The sequence below is a fragment of the Erpetoichthys calabaricus genome, chromosome 14, assembly GCF_900747795.2.
Source record: "Erpetoichthys calabaricus chromosome 14, fErpCal1.3, whole genome shotgun sequence".
Classification (NCBI taxonomy): domain Eukaryota; kingdom Metazoa; phylum Chordata; class Cladistia; order Polypteriformes; family Polypteridae; genus Erpetoichthys; species Erpetoichthys calabaricus.
This window is the reverse complement of record NC_041407.2, coordinates 70,320,109-70,340,213: the sequence shown is the minus strand read 5'-3', so window position 1 is coordinate 70,340,213 and position 20,105 is coordinate 70,320,109. Positions and strand designations below refer to the sequence as shown.

At 37.7% G+C, this 20,105-nt stretch overlaps 1 protein-coding gene across 1 annotated transcript in view; it reads left to right on the top strand.

The window, feature by feature from the left end:
* The first annotated feature begins 4,737 nt into the window (after positions 1-4,737).
* sf3a3 (splicing factor 3a, subunit 3) overlaps positions 4,738-20,105 on the top strand; it is a 31,959-nt gene continuing 16,591 nt past the window's right edge. Inside the window, exons 1-8 of the mRNA XM_028819156.2 lie at positions 4,738-4,963; positions 5,100-5,147; positions 9,054-9,106; positions 9,288-9,393; positions 14,869-14,941; positions 15,846-15,937; positions 16,032-16,114; positions 18,149-18,287. Coding sequence (XP_028674989.1) covers positions 4,868-4,963; positions 5,100-5,147; positions 9,054-9,106; positions 9,288-9,393; positions 14,869-14,941; positions 15,846-15,937; positions 16,032-16,114; positions 18,149-18,287 — 690 coding nt within the window. The 5' untranslated portion in view covers positions 4,738-4,867. The remainder of the gene's footprint in view (positions 4,964-5,099; positions 5,148-9,053; positions 9,107-9,287; positions 9,394-14,868; positions 14,942-15,845; positions 15,938-16,031; positions 16,115-18,148; positions 18,288-20,105) is intronic.

Sequence of the window (20,105 nt, the reverse complement as noted above, 5' to 3'; positions counted from 1 at the left end):
GTCATTTTTCCTGGAAAGTCCAGGAATTTCAGAGCCAAATAATATATATATATAAAAAAAAATGTTTATTTACTATAAATATAGTATATAAATATACTATATTTATAATTGGGAATAATATAACCAAAAAGTGCTGATTCATTTCAGCATAAACTCATGAACAAGATTTTACTTAGAATACAATAAATTGTAGGATAAAAGAAGCCACTACTATCTACTTTAAATGTATGAGAAATTTTTGACCTATATCTTTATTTTTGTTGCAATACTGTACAGAAATGTCACAAAAACAGCAAAATTTGAAATCATTGAATATCTTATCTTGCTTCAATTTTACAAACAAATCCAAGAGTAAAGTAATTAAGCTCTTCTTATAGTTTCATACAAATTTTTGCTTAGTACATTTTTTCCTTCCATCCATTTTTAAATTATTATATTATAGTTCAGTGGGACAAAGTCTATCCCACCATCATCAAGACTGCACAGGAAACAAACCTTGCGGGAGCATCTGTCAATCCCAGGACACACTCACTCACACACGCACACACACACACTACAATACATATACTTATATAGGCCTGAGGTACAGTCACTAATTAACCTTATCTTCATAGGGGAAGGTTTGGAGGGGAATGCTCAAAGAAAACCCATACAGACACAAGGAGAACATGCAGGTTCCACATAGGCAAAGACTGGGCTGGATTAGAGCCCAGAGCTCTGTAATTGTGATTATGTCTTGCTGTTTCCCATCTCATTTTCCAGTTAACTGCAACAGCTACAGGATTTCACTAAAACTAAACTCCTAATCAGAGGCTATCACCTGGGTGTGTAACTGAACTCTTTGTTTAGTATGATTAAATTAAGCACTCTATGCATTTATAAAGAGGTCAATTAAATATGTGTGAAACAAATCATAATTTTCATAACATATCAGCCCTTGATTGCATGCAATTTGCATTTAGTCAGCCAGTCATTGTCCAACCTGCTATATCCTAACACAGGGTCAGGGGGATCTGCTGGAGCCAATCCCAGGTAGCACAGGAACAAATCCCCAGGCAGGGTGCCAGCCCATCACACACACACACACACACACACACACACACACACACACACTAGGGACATTTTTAGGATCACCAATGCACCTAACCTGCATGTCTTTGAACTGTGGGAGGAAACCAGAGCACCCGAAGGAAACCCACACGGGGAGAACATGCAAACTCCACGCAGGGGGATCCGGGAAGCGAACCCAGGTCTCCATACTGCGAGGCAGCAGCGCTACACACTGCGCCACTGCGCTGCCTAATTTGCATTTAAAAGACTGAAATTAACTGCTTGTTGTGCTTGTATAACTGAGTATGTGACAAATAGAGAAATCTTCAATCTAGTAGTAATAGTATAAGTAGTAGTAGTAGTAGTAGTATTAGTTATTGTAGCCACTAGAGGGCATTGCAGGGCCACAAAAACAATTAAAATGCTTGCAGAATGCACCACGTCGTGTGAAGTATAAACCCAGCCTTACAATCACAGACATTCCAAATTCAAAAGAGCTTATTTTTACTTAAGAAAGTTCCTTCCTATAGCTATCTTCTTCCAGACAGCACAATATCAGGAACAGCTTAGCGGCTTCTCTCCACACCTCGAGGCAAGTGTTATCCACCTGAAGTGAAATGAGGAAGCTCCTATTATGCTGGACCCGGGTGGACTTCTAATGCCAGAATATTACGAGAAGGAAGTACTTACGGGTCAGACAGATACCACTAAAAGGAGGAACAGCCCCTCCCCGCACTTCCCCAAGGCGGCAACCCATGCAACCCATTAGGGCTGCCCATCATGTTGCTCTCAGTTAACCTGTTTAGTCTATATACAAACGGTAGGGGGTCCATTGTGTTGGGTATGAATGTTTGAATATGGATCATAATGATTCTCTCAAAGAATTTCATCACTATAGAAGTCAATGCAATGGGCTGGTAGTCATTCAGACAGTAAGCTTTGCTCTTTTTTGGCATTTGAATAATGCTGGTTGTTTTGTAGCAGGTGGGGATTTTGGTTTGTATAAGGGAAAAATTAAATAAATCAGCCAGAACATTAGCAAGGGCTGAAGTACAAGCGTTGAGTGCATGTCCAGCAATGTTATCTGGGTTCAGTCCCCTCAGAGACTGAACTGCGGGGATGAGTCCTCACTAGCCCCCTTCCCTGCCTATTGACTCGGTGTTGTGGGCCTCGAAGCAGGCATAGAATTCATTGAACTCATCCGGTGAGAAATGGCTGCCAGTGGTCAAACCCTCTATTTCTGTTTCTGTAGCCTGTGATTTTTCCCAATCCGTGCCACATACTCCGAGTGTCAGTGGTAGTGTAGTGACCTTTCAATTTAAGTCTAATTCTTCTTAGCTTCTGTAATAGCTCTGTGTAGATTGAATCTGGATTTTTTGTACTTACTGGCATTGCCTGAGCATGAAATGCAGAGCAGACCTCTGAATTAATCCATAGTTTATTGTTTGGATATGACCAGACGTGTTTGAGGGTCACAAAAAAATCACCTCAGGTGCTTATGTAGCTGGAAACTACTAAACTAATCCTCAGGTTAACAGATCCACCCTCATTCACAGCAGCTGTCTTAAAAACAGCCCACGGAGTACTATAATTGAGCCTATTCTTTCTCTGTGCTTTTTATGCCTTGCTGCAGTAACTAGCACTTTTGTGGGCTGCCTCTTCACTTGTATAATTTTTACTTGAATCTGTATTTTCTAAAGTATTAAATGGCCTATCCAAGTTGTGCTGTGAAAATGCGATTTAGCCTTATGACAAACTTATTTACATTGACCTTTACACGTCTGTTGTGGTGTGCTTGTGTATCCATTTCTTTCTCTTCATCATCCAGCATGTGCTCTGGTAGGGCAAACAAGCTGTCAGTTATCTTTGGGACTGTCCAGCTTGGCTGCAGCTGCCATGACCCTCTTGAACCTGGGACGATTGATAGTCATGACCGTGATGAACAGCAAGATCGTGATGCCAAGTGCAATAGTGCTTTTATTAACAGTGTACCAAAAATTAAAGTGCAGTGCAGTCTTCATCAAGTAAACAAACAAATTATCCATTAAAACAAGTGCCCATGTGGAGGATAAAAAAACACCAGTTAAAATCCAAATGTAAAACCATCCAGGCATTGGGTTATGATCTTCAGCCAGTCCAGCACACCTTTCTCTCCCAGTTTCCCCAGCTCACCCCTTCTGTTCTTCTCAACTGGGGGAGACACAGACAGCTGCCATCACATTTTTCCAGCTCCTGTACCACCTGCTTCCACCAGCAGGTGCACCAGAGCTGGTCCTCCATCACCCTTGGCATCTACCGGATCGCTAGGAGGCTTCACTAATGTCCTCACTCCTTAAGACTGCTCAGCGGGGACACCACATGAAGCACCATTTTCTTAGCCCCCTTGTGGGACCTCCAACCACTTTGCCTCCTCTCCGCCATGACGACTTGTTCTCCCGATGTTACTTCTTGGTTTTATTTCCATTCATCCTCCCTCATTATCATTCTCAACTGTTTGCTTGTGAATGTGGACTCGCCAACTCCTTCATCAACACCTGGGGCTGTTCTGCAATGCTACTGAACACCGATGCCCCACTCTGAAACGTTTCAACTAAAAGCTTGCACCGCCACAGACCCTCTTTCATAACAATCTTCATTTATTAGTCTTTGATAGTGCGTGTACATGTAAATTTAAATAAATCACATATCTCAAAAACTACTCATGCCAAAATTTTGCCAATCAATAGACCTCGACCCAGGACGTCTTAACAGCATCATTGGCGGCTTGGGCAAAAGTAGTGCACTGGGGCCCCTGTTTTGATAGCAAAACAGAAACATACATAGGCATCAGAAACATTGTGGGTCCCTATGCTCCTGGGGCGCCAAACCAGTGCTCATTGTGCCCGTACATTAAGATGGCCTTACCGGCGCTGGACCTATGACTAAATAGTGCGGACTGCAAAAATTAATTCCTTCTGCAATTAACATTGAAAACACAGTAGGTAAAACTGTTTTGAAGGATATGGGGATGAGTACTGGACCAAACTGTACCAAAAACTATAGGCCTGGGGCCGGTAATAAGACAAACACGATACAATTTTTTTTAAAAATGCCCATTATTTTGGAAGTTATCATCATAGATAGGTTTCCACAGACACATGCAAAGAACGGGCTAAAATCTGTTTTGATGGCAAACAGAAACATACAGTACATAGGCATCAGAAACTTTGTGGGCTACTTGGACCCTCGGGTAGTGCCCATACATGAAAACGGCCCTCTGTCGCTGGAGACTATACTGGCAAGTATCGGGTGCAAGGAAAGAAGAAGCCCCAGACAGGGTGCCAGCTCATCACATTGTGGACATTTCCTGTGTATTTATTGTAAAGAAGACAACTGAACCTCTGTTTTTTTTCTTCCTGCATTGTATCCGTCCATTGAATATAAGTTCAACTTCATCTTCTAAAATCCAGCCTCAGAACTAAACAATCGCGCTACACAAATAAAAAAAAAAAACAATCTTTGCGTACAGAACCGGGCTGCTTTGTGTCTTCTGTTTCTATTTTTGGAAATGCATGATCGGATCCTGCAACTATTTTTAACATTACTGCTTATAGCCAGTAGTTGGCAGCAATACAAATACAAGATTTCAATCGGGGGAAAAAAGACAGCAGTTATTGTCCGGAACCTTGAGTTGTAAAGCATAGTTTTTTGTACGGAAGCAGTTTGTGATGCACAAGGCCTCGCTGAACTACCTGTGTGCGGCGGATCTCAGATTTCCAGGTTGAATCGAGTGTTTTCATGATCGGATCAGTTAGGTCTGGTTAAATTTTTCTGAGCAATGGAAACTATTCTGGAACAACAACGGCGATATCATGAAGAAAAAGAAAGATTAATGGATGCCAAAACAAAAGAAATGCTTCACAAAAAAACGACGGTACGTTTGCGTCTCGCCACTTTTTCTTCTACACTTGCTCCGTGCATAGGCCTGATAAAACTAAATAAAAGTATGATTTTTAAACTGTGAAGCACATTAACTAGTTCTACTCAATTTTGTTTAATTTATTTTACAGCTGCGAGATCAGATCAACTCCGACCATCGCACAAGGACTATGTTGGATGTGAGTACTCATGCATTTGCTTTGGTTAATCTGCCAGTATCTTTTTTTTTTAAGACTATAACAGAGTTTGTTGTATAACATCACTTAATTATTTCAACACGTTTTATAGCAAACGGTCACCCAGACCGATGTTTACTCGATTAAGCTGATCTCTTTTATAAGTCGCTTTGAATAAAAACGTCCACTAAGCAAATACATGTAAATGCATACGTTTTTTGCATTTGTTTGTTACAAATCCATTTATTCGTTTAAGTTTTAGCGATAAGCGTGCAGTTTATTCTAAGAAGCGTGTATCTATTTCTCATACTGGCGTTTTTCCAACGCAGCCTCGTGAAGACCTCTGCATTATCCTCAGTGTTGCCATCCAAACTTTAGGAATAACCTGGACTGTGTAACTGGAAACACATGGACCTGTTTAGTAATGAATACACGCAGTGTTCCAGTTAAATACAACGGCAGTACACGGCTGCCACATATATTCAAGCTTAGGAGCAAAGCATTTAGCACGATTCCCCCACACTCTAGTCAGCATCTTGATCTTCCTCAAGTCAACATCTTCACCTTTCTGTTTATACTTTTCCAGTTTCTTACAATATCATTTGTGGCACCTTCCACCATTAACGTCCTCAGTGACAGATTTTGGCAGTTTCCAAGTCTAACAGCAAGTGCTTTGATATTTAATGTACTCTTCTGCTGTTAGTCTGAGTCAGTGTCACAACACAGCTTATTTGTCTGATTTGCCTTCACCAGATTCAAATGAGAAAAGACCATTTGAACTGAACAGTATGTCAATGCCAGTAGCTGACACATGAAGCTAGGTACAAGTCCAAATTTGTGCTTCTGAGTACCATGTAAAGCTAGCTTAAGACAATTCCAAAACGATAGTGATTCAAATCATCTAAGTGTTTCACAGTTTCTCAAGTGGAGTGTCCTGCACTGTTCTTCTGGAAAGTGCAATGCCACATAACTGTTATTTGAGTCACGCTTAATCCATTTCTCAAATTCAGAATCTGTATTCTCATGTTTTCATGCAGAATGAGAGAAAGCAGTTTATGACATAATAGACATTTAATGGTGACCAGTTCTGTCTAACAGCAAAGTGAAAAAATCCATTGGAAAATTTTCATGCAACTGGTACAGCATAATCCACGTGTCTTGTTATCCATCTGTATGGTCAAAACATGCAAATTGGCTGCATTTTTTGCCAAAGTATTTTTAATACTTCTGCAAAACTCACCATTGAATATCAGCAGCAAAAACGTCAATTCGACAATGATGTGCGTTTAAATTGTTGACAGTTTTTTTTCACCAGGAAATGATGCAGAGAGGCAGATATTCAATTCAAATGCCCAACACTGTGAGAATGACGTCTTTCCTATTTGCATTCAGTGTGGGGATTTCAGGAAATAAGTGTTACTATTTTAGCAAAATATGCAGAAAGGATATCAGACATGGATTGTGCGACATGAGTTATGAGAGAACCCCCCCCCCAGGCATTTTTCACAATGCTTGGATTTGAAAATTCAACATTTCATTTTTCTACATAAACATGATGTTAAAGATTGTTCTTGGTCAACCACTAAAAATTGAACACGGTGTAGTAACATTTAAAAATAATGTTATTTTTGGGTGGAGTATTCTTGGAGTGAACGTGGGAATAACCCATAACCATTATACTTAAGACGTGCATATCCTTTTAAATGTTAAAACCAGTATTTGGATGAGCTGCATGGTCTAAATTGCAGTAGACATTGTGCTTCTTTTTAAAAAAAATCCAACTTTCAAGCAGCAGTTCCACTTTGGGCAGACAGCTAGCTGTTTTTTGCTATGGTGCAAAGTCATTTTCATTTTGGAGCAATTGTAATTCCGCTGGATTAAAAAATACATTTTACTGAGTCTGCTAGATTGCTTATTGAATTATGCTTTATTTACAATTTAATAACTGGAGATAATACCAAAATATACTTTATAAAACTGACCTGTGCTTATACAGGATGTCACTGCTGCTCAATTTTGACAACTGCTGATAGTTTTCTTTCAGATCCACAAGGTGACCATTTTAGACCCTGTCCACAAGGGTGTTCAAATCTTGGATAAATGAATGTGTTCTGAGTGACCTAGGCGTTTAGGTTGCATTTTGTAGTAGCACTTAATTGACTTCAGTATGACATAGCATTTGTTGCCTCTGTTAAATGGCAATCTGCAACCCAGATTGTAGTTTTGTGTATTTATCTACTTGGGGGGAAGGGGGGTGGGGGCACAGTTATCAGGCAAGTTAAGTATTTTTAACCTGTGGGGTTAGAGGTTCATCCTTTATTGGATTCACAAAATATGGATCCTTTGGCTTTATTAGACTTGAACCTTGACCTTCTTGTGTTAAAAATTTCCACATAAGTTCTTAAAGTACTGTCGGATGTCAGTTTCGAGTTTTGATTGCCTGCTGCAGGTGGTACAACACCATGTTACACGCTGGTCAATCAATATGCGAATCAGTGTTAGCCCTAAAGAGAGGCTACTTCTATGAACTGTTTTGAATTCTCCATCATTATCAATATTATTTTGTTAATAATGTGTGTTTGTATAGTTTGTTTTTTTCCCTATTTCAATTATTTTTCTTCCTAAGGTTTTGGCAACTGGAGAATCACACAAGGTTGAGACAGAATAGTTTTTAGACAAACTGTTACAAAACACAGATAACTTCTTATATGAACAGAATTTTTTATTGTTCAAAATTCATTCCTCCTTGATCATTACACTTTTTTGCACGTTCCTTGAACTTCTTCATGCCCTCCAGGAAAGTAGTTTTTGAAATGTTGTTAAGCTCCCTTGTCAATGCACACTGAATTCTTCCACTGTTTGAAAATGCCTTTCGTTTGGTGGCCGTATCGTATTTCAATGGGGCAAGATGAACTTTTTGGGAAAGAAGATCCTGGCAGTAAACAACGCAATCTTTTTTTCTGCTCTGTGGTCAAGACGTGAGGAACAAATCTCACAAACAATCCAGCGAACTCTTTACCAATATTCAAATGATCAGCAATCATTTGGAGAGTGATACAACAGTATATGAAGCATAGTACTACATAGCTACGGTGTCGGCTGCTAGATGTAGTGCACAGTACTCTTTTAAAACAACTCGTGTAAAACTTTTGGATCATACCTTTTGTGTATGTGTGTGTGTATATGTTTATGTATGTCTGTGTGTATATATATTTTTTCCCTATTTCTGTTATTTTTCTTCCTAAGGTTTTTGGCAGCTGGGGAATCCTTTTCTTCCTTACATTCCCAGTACCTACTGGAAAAGTCCACTATTCAGAAAGTTGTGCATGAAATGTGTGTTATGGAATGTCTCCAGCCTCTTGTCACACCAGAGCCAACAGAACAGCAACAGACTGACAGTGCTGAAGGATTCTGTCAGAGATCCCAGTGCATTGTAGCCCATGTAAATGCAAAAGACAAGTCTTGTCATGTTTAGCTACCATATGTACGGAAACATTAATTTAGTGCACCTGTGAGTTATAATGGTGGTAAATGGCAATGACATTAGCAGACTATTTACCTGTTCTGCCCATAGAAATACAGTGGCTCAAACCTTCATTGAGTTAGTGCTATGTTTTACACAGTTAACATTTTCGTAGGTTTTTGGGTGTAATACTCCCACACAGAGGAGAATTTTGCCTGATGTTTGCAGAATCCGTCTTCCGTTTAAAGTGGTGCAACTGCCGCCATGATTAGCTTACTCAAAAACAGTACAGAGAGTCGCTGCATGCTGGCACGTAATGTGGGGGAGGGGCAGGGACAACTAGTTAATTAAGAAAATTAAAATTTTATTCATTACTGTATATCAATTAATCATGGCAGCCCTAATTTAATACAAGTGATAAAAAAATGTTTTTTTTTCTTTTTCAGCGATATATGGATGTGTGTGCAAATTTAAGAGATATGTATGAAGACAAAGATGGGTAAGTCTTCATCAAGCTGCAAATTTGCTTTGCTTCATAGAAAAGTGTAATATTAAAAGTTGCACTTAAACCTTGATTTCACCTTCCCATGGTAATGTTTAGCAGAAATCAAGATGTTTAGTTTCCAAATTGTTAAGAGATTGAAATAATGAATTGTCTAATTGAAATTCTTTACTTTTAGAATGAGAAAAGAAGAATTGAATGCTATTTCAGGGCCAAATGAGTTTGCTGAATTTTACAATCGGCTGAAACACATAAAAGAATTTCATAGAAAACACCCCAATGAGGTACTGACATTTTTATTTTCCTTCTTGTTACTGTTATCATTTTTCAGGGCTAACGTACCACGCTTGGTCACATTTTTCATTTCCTGCCATTTGAACCAAAACAAGATAAAGCATCTTCCAATACATGACTCATCTTGGCAAGTTCAGTGATACTTTTAGAAACTGTTTTCAAAAAATGTTGGTTTTATGACCAACTTGGCATGTTTAGACAGATTATTTTAATAATAATACATTTTTGTTTGTTTATGTGTTAAAGGATATACACTAGTGGTCAGAAGTTTGCAATCACCCAGTAATTTTCACATTTTTGATATAAAGTGAAACTTTTTTTCTCAAGGTACCACTAAACTGATTTAAAATATATATATATATATATATATATATATATATAGCTGATTTAAAAAATATATATATATATATATATATAGTTAAAACATGACTAATGTTCCAAATAGCTATTGATTGAAATGACTGATACACAGTTTATTATTCACATATGAGTGCAAAGCCCAGTTATTACCAGTCAATACTCCAGTGTCCTAATGGTGAACTCTTTTAGCTCATCCATAATTAGTCATGTTTAAATGCTATTCGGTTATTAAAGAAATCTTTGCTATTGTGTTAGCATAGCCTAAACACGTTCGATTCAGTAAAGCAAGTCAGTTGTCTTTCTATGGGTTTCAAGATACTTGCTTTCCTAAAGTTCAGTTCTGGTTTCAGAAATGGTGCAGCTTTTCCAAGAAACACATCCATCTATTGTTCTGCAAAATTAAGATTATTTTATGTGACAGATTACCAAGAAACTGAAGGTTTCATTCAAAGGTATCCAGTACTTTCTTCAGAGATGAGGTCTAACTGGATCGAGCCAGAAAATGAAAAGGAGTAGAAGACTGTGATACACAACTGTATAATATGAAATGTACATCAGAGTCTGTAGTTTCAGAAACAGATGCCTTACATAATCTCATTTGGCTGCTTCCTTAAACACATGCCAAGCTGACCCCCAAAGGTCATGCGAAAAGACAATTTCACCACAGGGATTAACAAAGTATATCAAATAAAAAATAAATCACAAATTCCAGGGCCATCTGCAACATTGAAAATGTCTGTGATTCTAAACACATAGTGTATTTGTGAGCAGTATAAGATCACTGTGACGCTGAATTAAAGGGGCAACAAACCAAAATCACTTTTAAATAATAACTCCTAGATTACATGCCCAAGTAATCATAAAAATTACAGACTATACATGAGTAAGAGGTTCTTCAAATGACTAGAATTCATTGTCTCACACCCTTCTTTCCATTGTAACTTAATATGGTGAGCAACATAAGATGATTGTAACAGTGAGTTAAAGGAAAACAAACCAAAAATACTTAAATAACTCCCAAATTACTTATCCTGTTCACCTTGAAAATTAAAGTCTATAATTGAGTAGGAGGTTCTCTGCATAACTGGAATTCACTGTTTCACACATTTCTTTCCATTGTAACTTAATATGGTAAAAGTGATATGCGTGAGCTCATTGTGACAATGAGTTTAAGGGAAACAAACCAAAAGTACTTGGGTAATTATCAAGTTCTATTTCCAGTTGACCATGAAAATAACAAACTACAAATAAGCAGAAGTCTGTTCATGTAACCTGAATTCACCGTTTCACACACAAGCTACAGATCTTTGGTTTAGGAAAACTTGGTTTACTTTTAAGGTTATAATCTGACATTATGTAAAAATCATGACTTTGTGTGCTTTGTTTTTTTTTTTAAGACTAGAGTCAGAATGTTTCATTTGAAAAAATATGGTTCAAAATCTTCTCATCTACATATGGTTTTATCCTCATTATTTGTTTTAATTTGTTTTATTTTTTGCCCCATCTTTAAAATCTAACTCCTAAAAACAGTAGAGGCTTTAGCCTTTCTTGTTAAATGAATTATCTGGTAGGTGATGCTATAAGCCTTCTTACATCTCGGAAGTCATGTATCTCTGCATAGACTGGATTGGCTTACCTGTTACTGACAACATGGGGGAGATGGTCAGAGGAATGAAGCACAGTAAATCTGTGTGATGCGCAGTTTGGTGGGTAACAAAATTAAGTATGGAATTTGAAGTTGTCTTTTTCCAAAAGACTAAAGTAACTCCTAGGGTGGTACTTGCCTGTTGCTTTAAAATATATATTGTCACATCTGTGGCTTCTGTGCAGTCTCTGTGCAGTCTGACTTAATTATTGCAGCTTTTCAATTAAAAGTCAGTGCTTCTTAAAATTTTTAAAGGTGTTAGCCCTTCTCATATGAGCTCTACATTCTTGTTTACTGTATATATTTTATTCACCTAAAAGCTGCATCACATGTAAATAATCCTATATTCCCTTGTTAACACACATCACAAATATTAATATTATTATAATAAGTCTTATTTCCACCTAATGTAAAAGGCATTATTTTTAGTAATAAGAGAAGATGCAAAAAGTAGGTGAATGGTATTAAGGACTATGAGTAGGATCTAGTGTATTGAAAAAGAATGAACAAATGCCCTCAGTTCATATTTTCACCTAAGAAATCTAAACCCCTCCCAATACCTACATGAAATATTCAAATAACGCATTACTTGGTAAATTTGTAAAGATTAGAAGGTATTATCCAATTATACCAAAAAGATTATAGTGCTTACCTTAGCATCCATAACCTAATTATATTAACTTGTAGTGTAAGAAAATTTATAGGAGCAAATGGATGTATTTAAAAATAGCAAGTGTTTAGACTGTGGAGATTTTAACCTCCTGTATATATACCCTAAGTTCTTGTCAATAAGCCGCGGCTTATCTAAGGAAAAAAGTTGTGAAAATGAAAAAATAGAATATCGGCTTATACATAAGTCCGGCTTATACATCCATCGCGGGGGTTGCGTTCCAGAGCCACCCGCGAAATAAGAATATCCGCGAAGTAGAAACCATATGTTTATATGGTTATTTTTATATTGTCATGCTTGGGTCACAGATTTGCGCAGAAACACAGGAGGTTGTAGAGAGACAGGAACGTTATTCAAACACTGCAAACAAACATTTGTCTCTTTTTCAAAAGTTTAAACTGTGCTCCATGACAAGACAGAGATGACAGTTCCGTCTCACAATTAAAAGAATGCAAACATATCTTCCTCTTCAAAGGAGTGAAGCAAACAAATCAATATGTCTGTTTGGCTTTTAAGTATGCGAAGCACCGCGGCACAAAGCTGTTGAAGGCGGCAGCTCACACCCCCTCCGTCAGGAGCAGACAAAGAGAGAGAGAGGGAGAGTTTGTTTTTCAGTCAAAAATCAATACGTGCCCTTCGAGCTTTTAAGTATGCGAAGCACTGTGCAGCATGTCTTTTCAGGAATCAGCTTTACAAAAGATAGCAACGTGAAGATAATCTTTCAGCATTTTTAGACGAGCGTCCGTATCGTCTAGGTGTGCAAACAGCCCCCCTGCTCAATCCCCATACGTCAGGATCACAGATAGTCAGCGCAAGAGAGAGAGAACAGTAAGCCGGGTAGCTTCTCAGCCATCTGCCAATAGCGTCCCTTGTATGAAATCAACTGGGCAAACCAACTGAGGAAGCATGTACCAGAAATTAAAAGACCCATTGTCCGCAGAAATCCGCGATATATATTTAAATATGCTTACATATAAAATCACAATTTAAATGCCCGCTACGCGCTCGTGTTGACTCGGCGACGCCCAGAGCAGAAAGAACGCGCTCCGGCCGCTCCAACCGCGCCATGCGGGGAGTGAGAGAGACGGCAATATCTCACACTCTCTCCCCCCTTAAAGAAATTAAATGGGCGCGAGTGAGACCACTGACCTCCCTCCCTTCTATTAGTTATAGGTTATAGTACGTTCGGCTTATCCATGAGTCCGGCTTATCTATGATACGATTTTATTTTAAAAATTCGTATGATTTTTGGTCTCCGGCTAATACATGAGTCCGGCTTATAGACAAGAACTTAGGGTAATATATAACTAGCAAAAGCATTTCATCAAGGTGGTAAACATTTTATTTATCTTGTTTCATGAAAATCTTTTGAAAAGTGCAATCCAAGGTCTTGTTTGTAGATAAGAGCAAAACTGATAAACTTTTTAAGAATTGGATAATGCTAAGAGGGCGGCGCAGTGGGTAGCGCTGCTGCCTCAAAGTTGGGAGACCTGGGGACCTGGGTTCGCTTCCCGGGTCCTCCCTGCGTGGAGTTTGCATGTTCTCCCCGTGTCTGCGTGGGTTTCCTCCGGGCGCTCCGGTTTCCTCCCACAGTCCAAAAACATGCAGGTTAGGTGGATTGGCGATTCTAAATTGGCCCTAGTGTGTGCTTGGTATGTGGGTGTGTTTGTGTGTGTCCTGCGGTGGGTTGGCACCCTGCCCAGGATTGGTTCCTGCCTTGTGCCCTGTGTTGGCTGGGATTGGCTCCAGCAGACCCCCGTGACCCTGTGTTTGGATTCAGCGGGTTGGAAAATGGATGGATAATGCAAAGAATGCAGACAATTATGAATCAGCAGGAAGACTGTTACTCTTTTTAGATTTATTTCAATTATCTAGATTTAAAAATAAAAGTAACTGACATGTTTGTTAAATTTGAAGAGGACACTCAGTTTTCCCTAACCAACAGTAAATGTTACATTTTCACTTAGCATAATTCTGAATGGAATAAGGGTGAAGTGAGTAGATATAAAAATTTTAAAAGATCCTATACCATGAGTACAGTTTTAAAAAAGCAAAGTTACTAACATTTCGGTTCTGTGCATAATGAGCATATTTGTATACATCAATATTTTCATTTACTTTGTAGCCATTTTTATGATATGAAATGGATTTCAAAAATGTAACTGCAGATTTACTGCCACAGTGGTGTTTTTCCAGAATCAATTTTTTGTGAGAATATTGTCAGTTACTGTAGTGTCAAGCAGTGGTTCAGGAAGTACAGTGCTGTTTTAATCACAAAAAATACTTGTTTTACTACATATTTGAATAATCCATGACACAAATACTGCATTTCTGAATTGCAGAAACCCTGGAGTAATTACTGCTGAGCATGGGGGGTTTGCGGTCTTATGTGAATAATTGATTGTAAATTGGTCATTTCAAGCAGTAATAGCCAATTACAACATTAAAAATGACTGGGCTCTATTTTTCAGTTGGTTTAATGGTACTTTGATGAACACAAATTTTCCGTTTCTATCAAAAACATACACATTTCTGGGCTGTTTATAAATTGGGGATTCAGGTTTATTTTTTCTTAACTGTAATAAAGAAATTGTTGAGTCAAATGTGCATTATTTTTCTTTAAATTGAATCAGATGATTTGAATCGCCTATGTGAATTTTAAGGCTCACTAATACCACTATGTTGCAGATCGCATCCCTTTAAAGTTTGAAGTTTTGTCTGTTGCAGCTGGATTTCTACAAGTGTTCTATTTCAACCATTATTTAACATTTTCAATGTTTGTAATTTTAGATTTGTGTTCCAATGTCTGTGGAATTTGAAGAACTTGTAAAGGCTAGAGAAAATGTCAGTGAAGAAGCACAAAGTATGTTCTTTTTTAACAATTGGAGTCATTTGTTTTACATATAAGTTGTGAAGGAAATTTCCAGTACTGTGCAAACATCTTGGTTAACCCAAGGGAATTTTTATTATTCCAGATTTCTCCATAAATCAAGCCCTTCTGTAAAGCTTCAGAGGAACAGCTGTATAAAGCTGTAGAACATCTGTCAAAAAATTAAATGCATTCACTCACTGGGAACAAAATTGCAGTATTTTCATATTAATAAATGCTTTAAAACTGAATAATTAAAGGCACAGTTTTAAAGTTCTAATAAAACGGCCCTTTCCCTATCCCCTTGTCTGGGTTTCTTGTGTATCTCTGTGACATTCTTCAGTTGTTACACACCCTTATACTCTGTTAACACATGCCAGATAGGGCTTTTTCAGCTTCCTATAGCTTAGGGTCTCTCTGCGTGTAAATCTGGCCCTTCTAATGGAAGCATCTTGTGTGCCTAAGTACAAAAGTGTGACTAGACTCCTCATATTTAGAAATGTCCAGTAAACACAACCAATGAGTTTATTTGTAGTGTTGGGGAAGGTGTCGTTAGCCTTATTATTGTTAAAATGGCAAATTTGAGTGATGTTGGGCTTTTTAACTTGGATTCGTTCAAATTTAACCTTTTGTTCACCTGTGTGCAAATAGCTTAAGTAGATATTTAAAGTTCAATTTTATGGGTTTCCTTTTGTGTGATTTTTATGTAAACGTTTCTCAGTCAGTCTTCTTTTTATAAGCTTTAAATATCCAAATATGCAGTAGTTATCATTTTAACTGTACAATATTTTTATGCGGAGTCCACTTTAAAAATACACGCGGTCATGTTTTTTGTTAATAATTTTAACAAGCCTAGATTCTTGATGATAATTTATAAAACAATGTTTTTAACATCCAGATTTAGTAGAATTTACTGATGAAGAAGGTTATGGTCGTTACTTGGATCTTCATGATTGTTACCTAAAATTCATTAATCTAAAGGGAGCAGAGGTAAATATTACTGACTTCAGAAAACTAGTATTATTTTTTTAAAAGTTTGTATCACTTATTATTTGATCTTTGAGGTTTTTCTTTTTCTTCCCAGAAACTTGAATACATTACATACCTTTCTACATTTGATCAGTTATTTGATATTCCCAAGGAAAGGAAAAATGCAGAATATAAGAAGTAAGTTTAATGAATTTTATTTTTGCAATGGGTTGTACAACCTATTTAATCTTGGTTATATTGTTTGTCTTCAGTATATATTTGTCTACAAATAATTTAAATAGTACTGTTACAGTACAACATTATTTATATAGCATGTTTTCATACAAACAGTGTAGCTGAATGTGTTTACAAGATGGAATAAAAAGAAAGTTGATGTATAAAACATAAATAGACCAGATTAGGCAATAATATTATACAGTATGTAACAAAGGAAAAGGTAAGGTCGGATGGCCAGGAGGGCAGGAAGAAAAAAAAAATAAAAACTCCAGTTAGTCTGGAGAAAAAAAAAACAAAATCTGCAGGGGTTCCAAGGCCAAAAGACTACATAGATGTAATAAATCAGTCCTCATGGTTTACAGCAGGGGTGTCGAACTCCAGTCCTGGAGGGCCACAGTGGGTGCAGGTTTTCATTCTAACCAACTCCTTAATTATTGATCAGTTTTTGCTGCTAATTAACTTCTTTTGCCTTTGTTTTAATTGACGTGACTCAGACCCCTTAGTTGTTTCTTTGTCCTTAATTAGCAGCCAAACAATAATGAGACACAAAACAAGCAGCCACATGACCAGCTAACCTGTGCCCATCACACAATAGCTGAAAATAAAGAGAGATGAAGGTCTCCGTAAAACAGAAAATCAACAGTTTTGGAAATGTCTGCTGTGGCAGAATGAGAGCAGCAAAAAGTTCTTTTTAGGTTGTCTCTTGGAATTGTAAGTAGGCCTTAATTTGAAGATCTGAGGCAGTGACTTGGGAGTGTAAAGGGAAAAACTTTCCAAAATATGGGACAGGACAACATTATTTAAGGCTTTGTAAACCATTAGTGATATTTTTAAAGTCAGTTCTAAATGACATGGGTAACCAATGTAACAGTGCTAAAACTGGTAAAATGTGCTCAGATTTTTTTTTGGTTTACAGTATTCTTTTAAAGTGAGATTCTGAAAACAAACTTAGAAACTTGAAGCTTTGTAAAGTGTAATTGTTTTAATTTACCAATCCCAACACCTTATTTGTTCTGTACTGGTTTGTTTTAGTAAGATTTGCAATAATTACATGATAGGGCAGACCAAATTTGTATGTCCCCAGCAGTGATCTCAAGATCTTCCAGAGAAATACTAAATAGTCCTGGAGTATTTTAGAGATACAATTTCTTCATTTTAGGCTTAGTAGGATACAACTCCCTTGGAAAACATCCATGGGTCACCTTCTATAAATGCAGCCTCAACTGGTTTCTCTAGAATAAAGCTGTTGTGACAGAACTGACTTGATTGTCAGGTGCCTCTCATAATGGACGAGAGCAAGTCATTCTACCTGTACTGAAAGGAAGCAGAATTTCAATTTCTATATCATATATCTTAATCACTCATCTCAAGATCGATCATAGCAGATTATCTCCAATTTACGCAGTCTTCATGTGTGTCAGTTTTTAGCTTGTGCTTCCTATTAAGTTTAATTCAAAAAATAAAATAATAAAGGCTTTGTTTTACAGTATGGCAGTTTGCAAAGTGAGAAACATGACTAGAAAATGCCCCATGGTATATAATTATGTGTGCACAGTAACCAGTAAGGTATGAAAACTGACTTTTCCCCCCAGTTGGAATATGTTGGGCCCTTATTCTCCTTTAAGAGTGTATAATTTTGGTTGAACAGAAGGTAGAATCATTTTATTTCTAAATTATTCCTGATTTCTTGCCATGCCTCTAAAGTGCAAAACATATATTGTTTAAAATGGAAGATTTTCCTTTTTGAAGTAGACATATGTGTTACATTTTAAATCCTGTTTTATATTTGGACTAGTGCTATATTGGTCGTAATTGTAAGCGACTCAGAGAGATGCAGACTTCCTTTGTGTCAAACAATTTATGTATGAATATTTTTATGGCCATGCACTGACCATGTATGGAGTAGTAATGTTTTGACAGTGTACTTTTATATAATTTTAGTGATTTAACTTTACTGATAACATTGACATTAGTGTAAATCACATTATTTTTTAGGTATCTTGAAATGCTTTTGGAATACCTCCAGGACTACACAGACAGAGTCAAACCCTTATTGGATCAAAATGAACTCTATGAAAAAATCTTGAACGAATTTGAGAAGAAGTGGGAGAATGGCACTTTCCCTGGATGGCCAGTAAGTGTGTTTATGGAGTTGGAAAATGAAATATTAATCTCTTGAGTAAAGCCACTCGGCATAGGCAGAAACTAGTACTTGGTTGACCCTGAGATTGGTTGGCACACCTTATCCAGGGCCAGTTTTTATTGTTCACCTGATGCTGCTTAAGTGCCTGAAACATTGAAATAGTTCTAATTTGAAAGTTTTATGTTAATTTTTTTTCTTTTATTTTCCTTTTGACGAGTATAAATAGTTGCACGTTTTGGACCATTGTTGCTATAGCATTTCAAATATGTGAAAATCTACTCTGAAAACGCTGATTTTCGATTTACTTTTTTATTTCTCTGGTAAAGACTGTTAATCTTTGCATTCTTAATATAAAGGCATGTTTTATACAAGCTTCTCTTACCATTTTGGTATAGCGGTGGAACAGTATGCCTGCATTTTGCTTATCATCTTTTTAAATTTGAGTTCCCCAGGTTTTATACGGGTCCTTGGAAACCTGGAAGGTCATAAAAAATTAACAAGCCAAACTAAAGTCCTTGACATTGTTTAAAAAAAAAAAAAAAAAAAACAACTTTTTTATGACACCTAAAAGTCATAGAAAATCCATCCATCCATTTTCCAACCCGCTGAATCCGAACACAGGGTCACGGGGGTCTGCTGGAGCCAATCCCAGCCAACACAGGGCACAAGGCAGGAAACAATCCTGGGCAGGGTGCCAACCCACCGCAGGACATACACAAACACACCCACACACCAAGCACACACTAGGGCCAATTTAGAATCGCCAATCCACCTAACCTGCATGTCTTTGGAATGTGGGAGGAAACCGGAGCGCCCGGAGGAAACCCACACAGACACGGGGAGAACATGCAAACTCCACGCAGGGAGGACCCGGGAATCGAACCCAGGTCCCCAGATCTCCCAACTGCGAGGCAGCAGCGCTACCCACTGCGCCACCGTGCCGCCGTCATAGAAAATATTAAAGTGAATTCCAGTAATCACGTTATGAGATTAAACATCTGATATTTTCCCAACTAAACACACCTCACATTGTTATAACATTTATTGACCTCACACAATAATATCACTTTGAATTGCTTTCTGTGTGTGCCAGAGCGAGGGTGAACTGCTATAGATTTGTAGTAGCCATTAACCTGCCCGTTGAAGTAATAGTGTTGAGTTAGCGTTAAGTGGTAAATAGCAATGTAAATTACACTCTGTATATAAGACATGTCACTATGATTTATCGAGTAGTCAAAATTCCAGGAAAATGTGCGTTGAACTTGAAATACAGTGGAACCACGGTTTGCGAGCATAATTCGTTCCGGAAACGTGCTCGCAGTCCAAAGCACTCGTATATCAAAATGAATTTCCCCATAAGAAATAATGGAAACTCAGGTGATTCGTTCCACAACCCAAAACTATTCATATAAAAATGATTAATACAAAATATAAAGTAAAAATACATAAAACAAATTAACCTGTACTTTACCTTTGAAAAGAATCGTGGCTAGTGTGAGTGAGTTTCTAAACTCTTGTAGGATTCCACCCAACAGGACGACACACGGAAGAGCGTCCCAAAGCAATCGCAGTCTCCCAGCGCTGTAGCAGTTCGCCGTAAAAGCGAATCCGAAAAGATTGCGGACATACTATACACGCCTGCCATCGATGGGTGATACAAGGAACATTCTAAATGCGCAGAGCACAGTACTACTTGGCCATGGCCCTGCCTGACTGCTGTGTCTGTGTATAGGAGAGTGGCAGATCCCGCTACAATAAATAACCGCGCTGTTGCTATTTCAAGCTGAATAAAGCTGGTGTTGCTAAAGT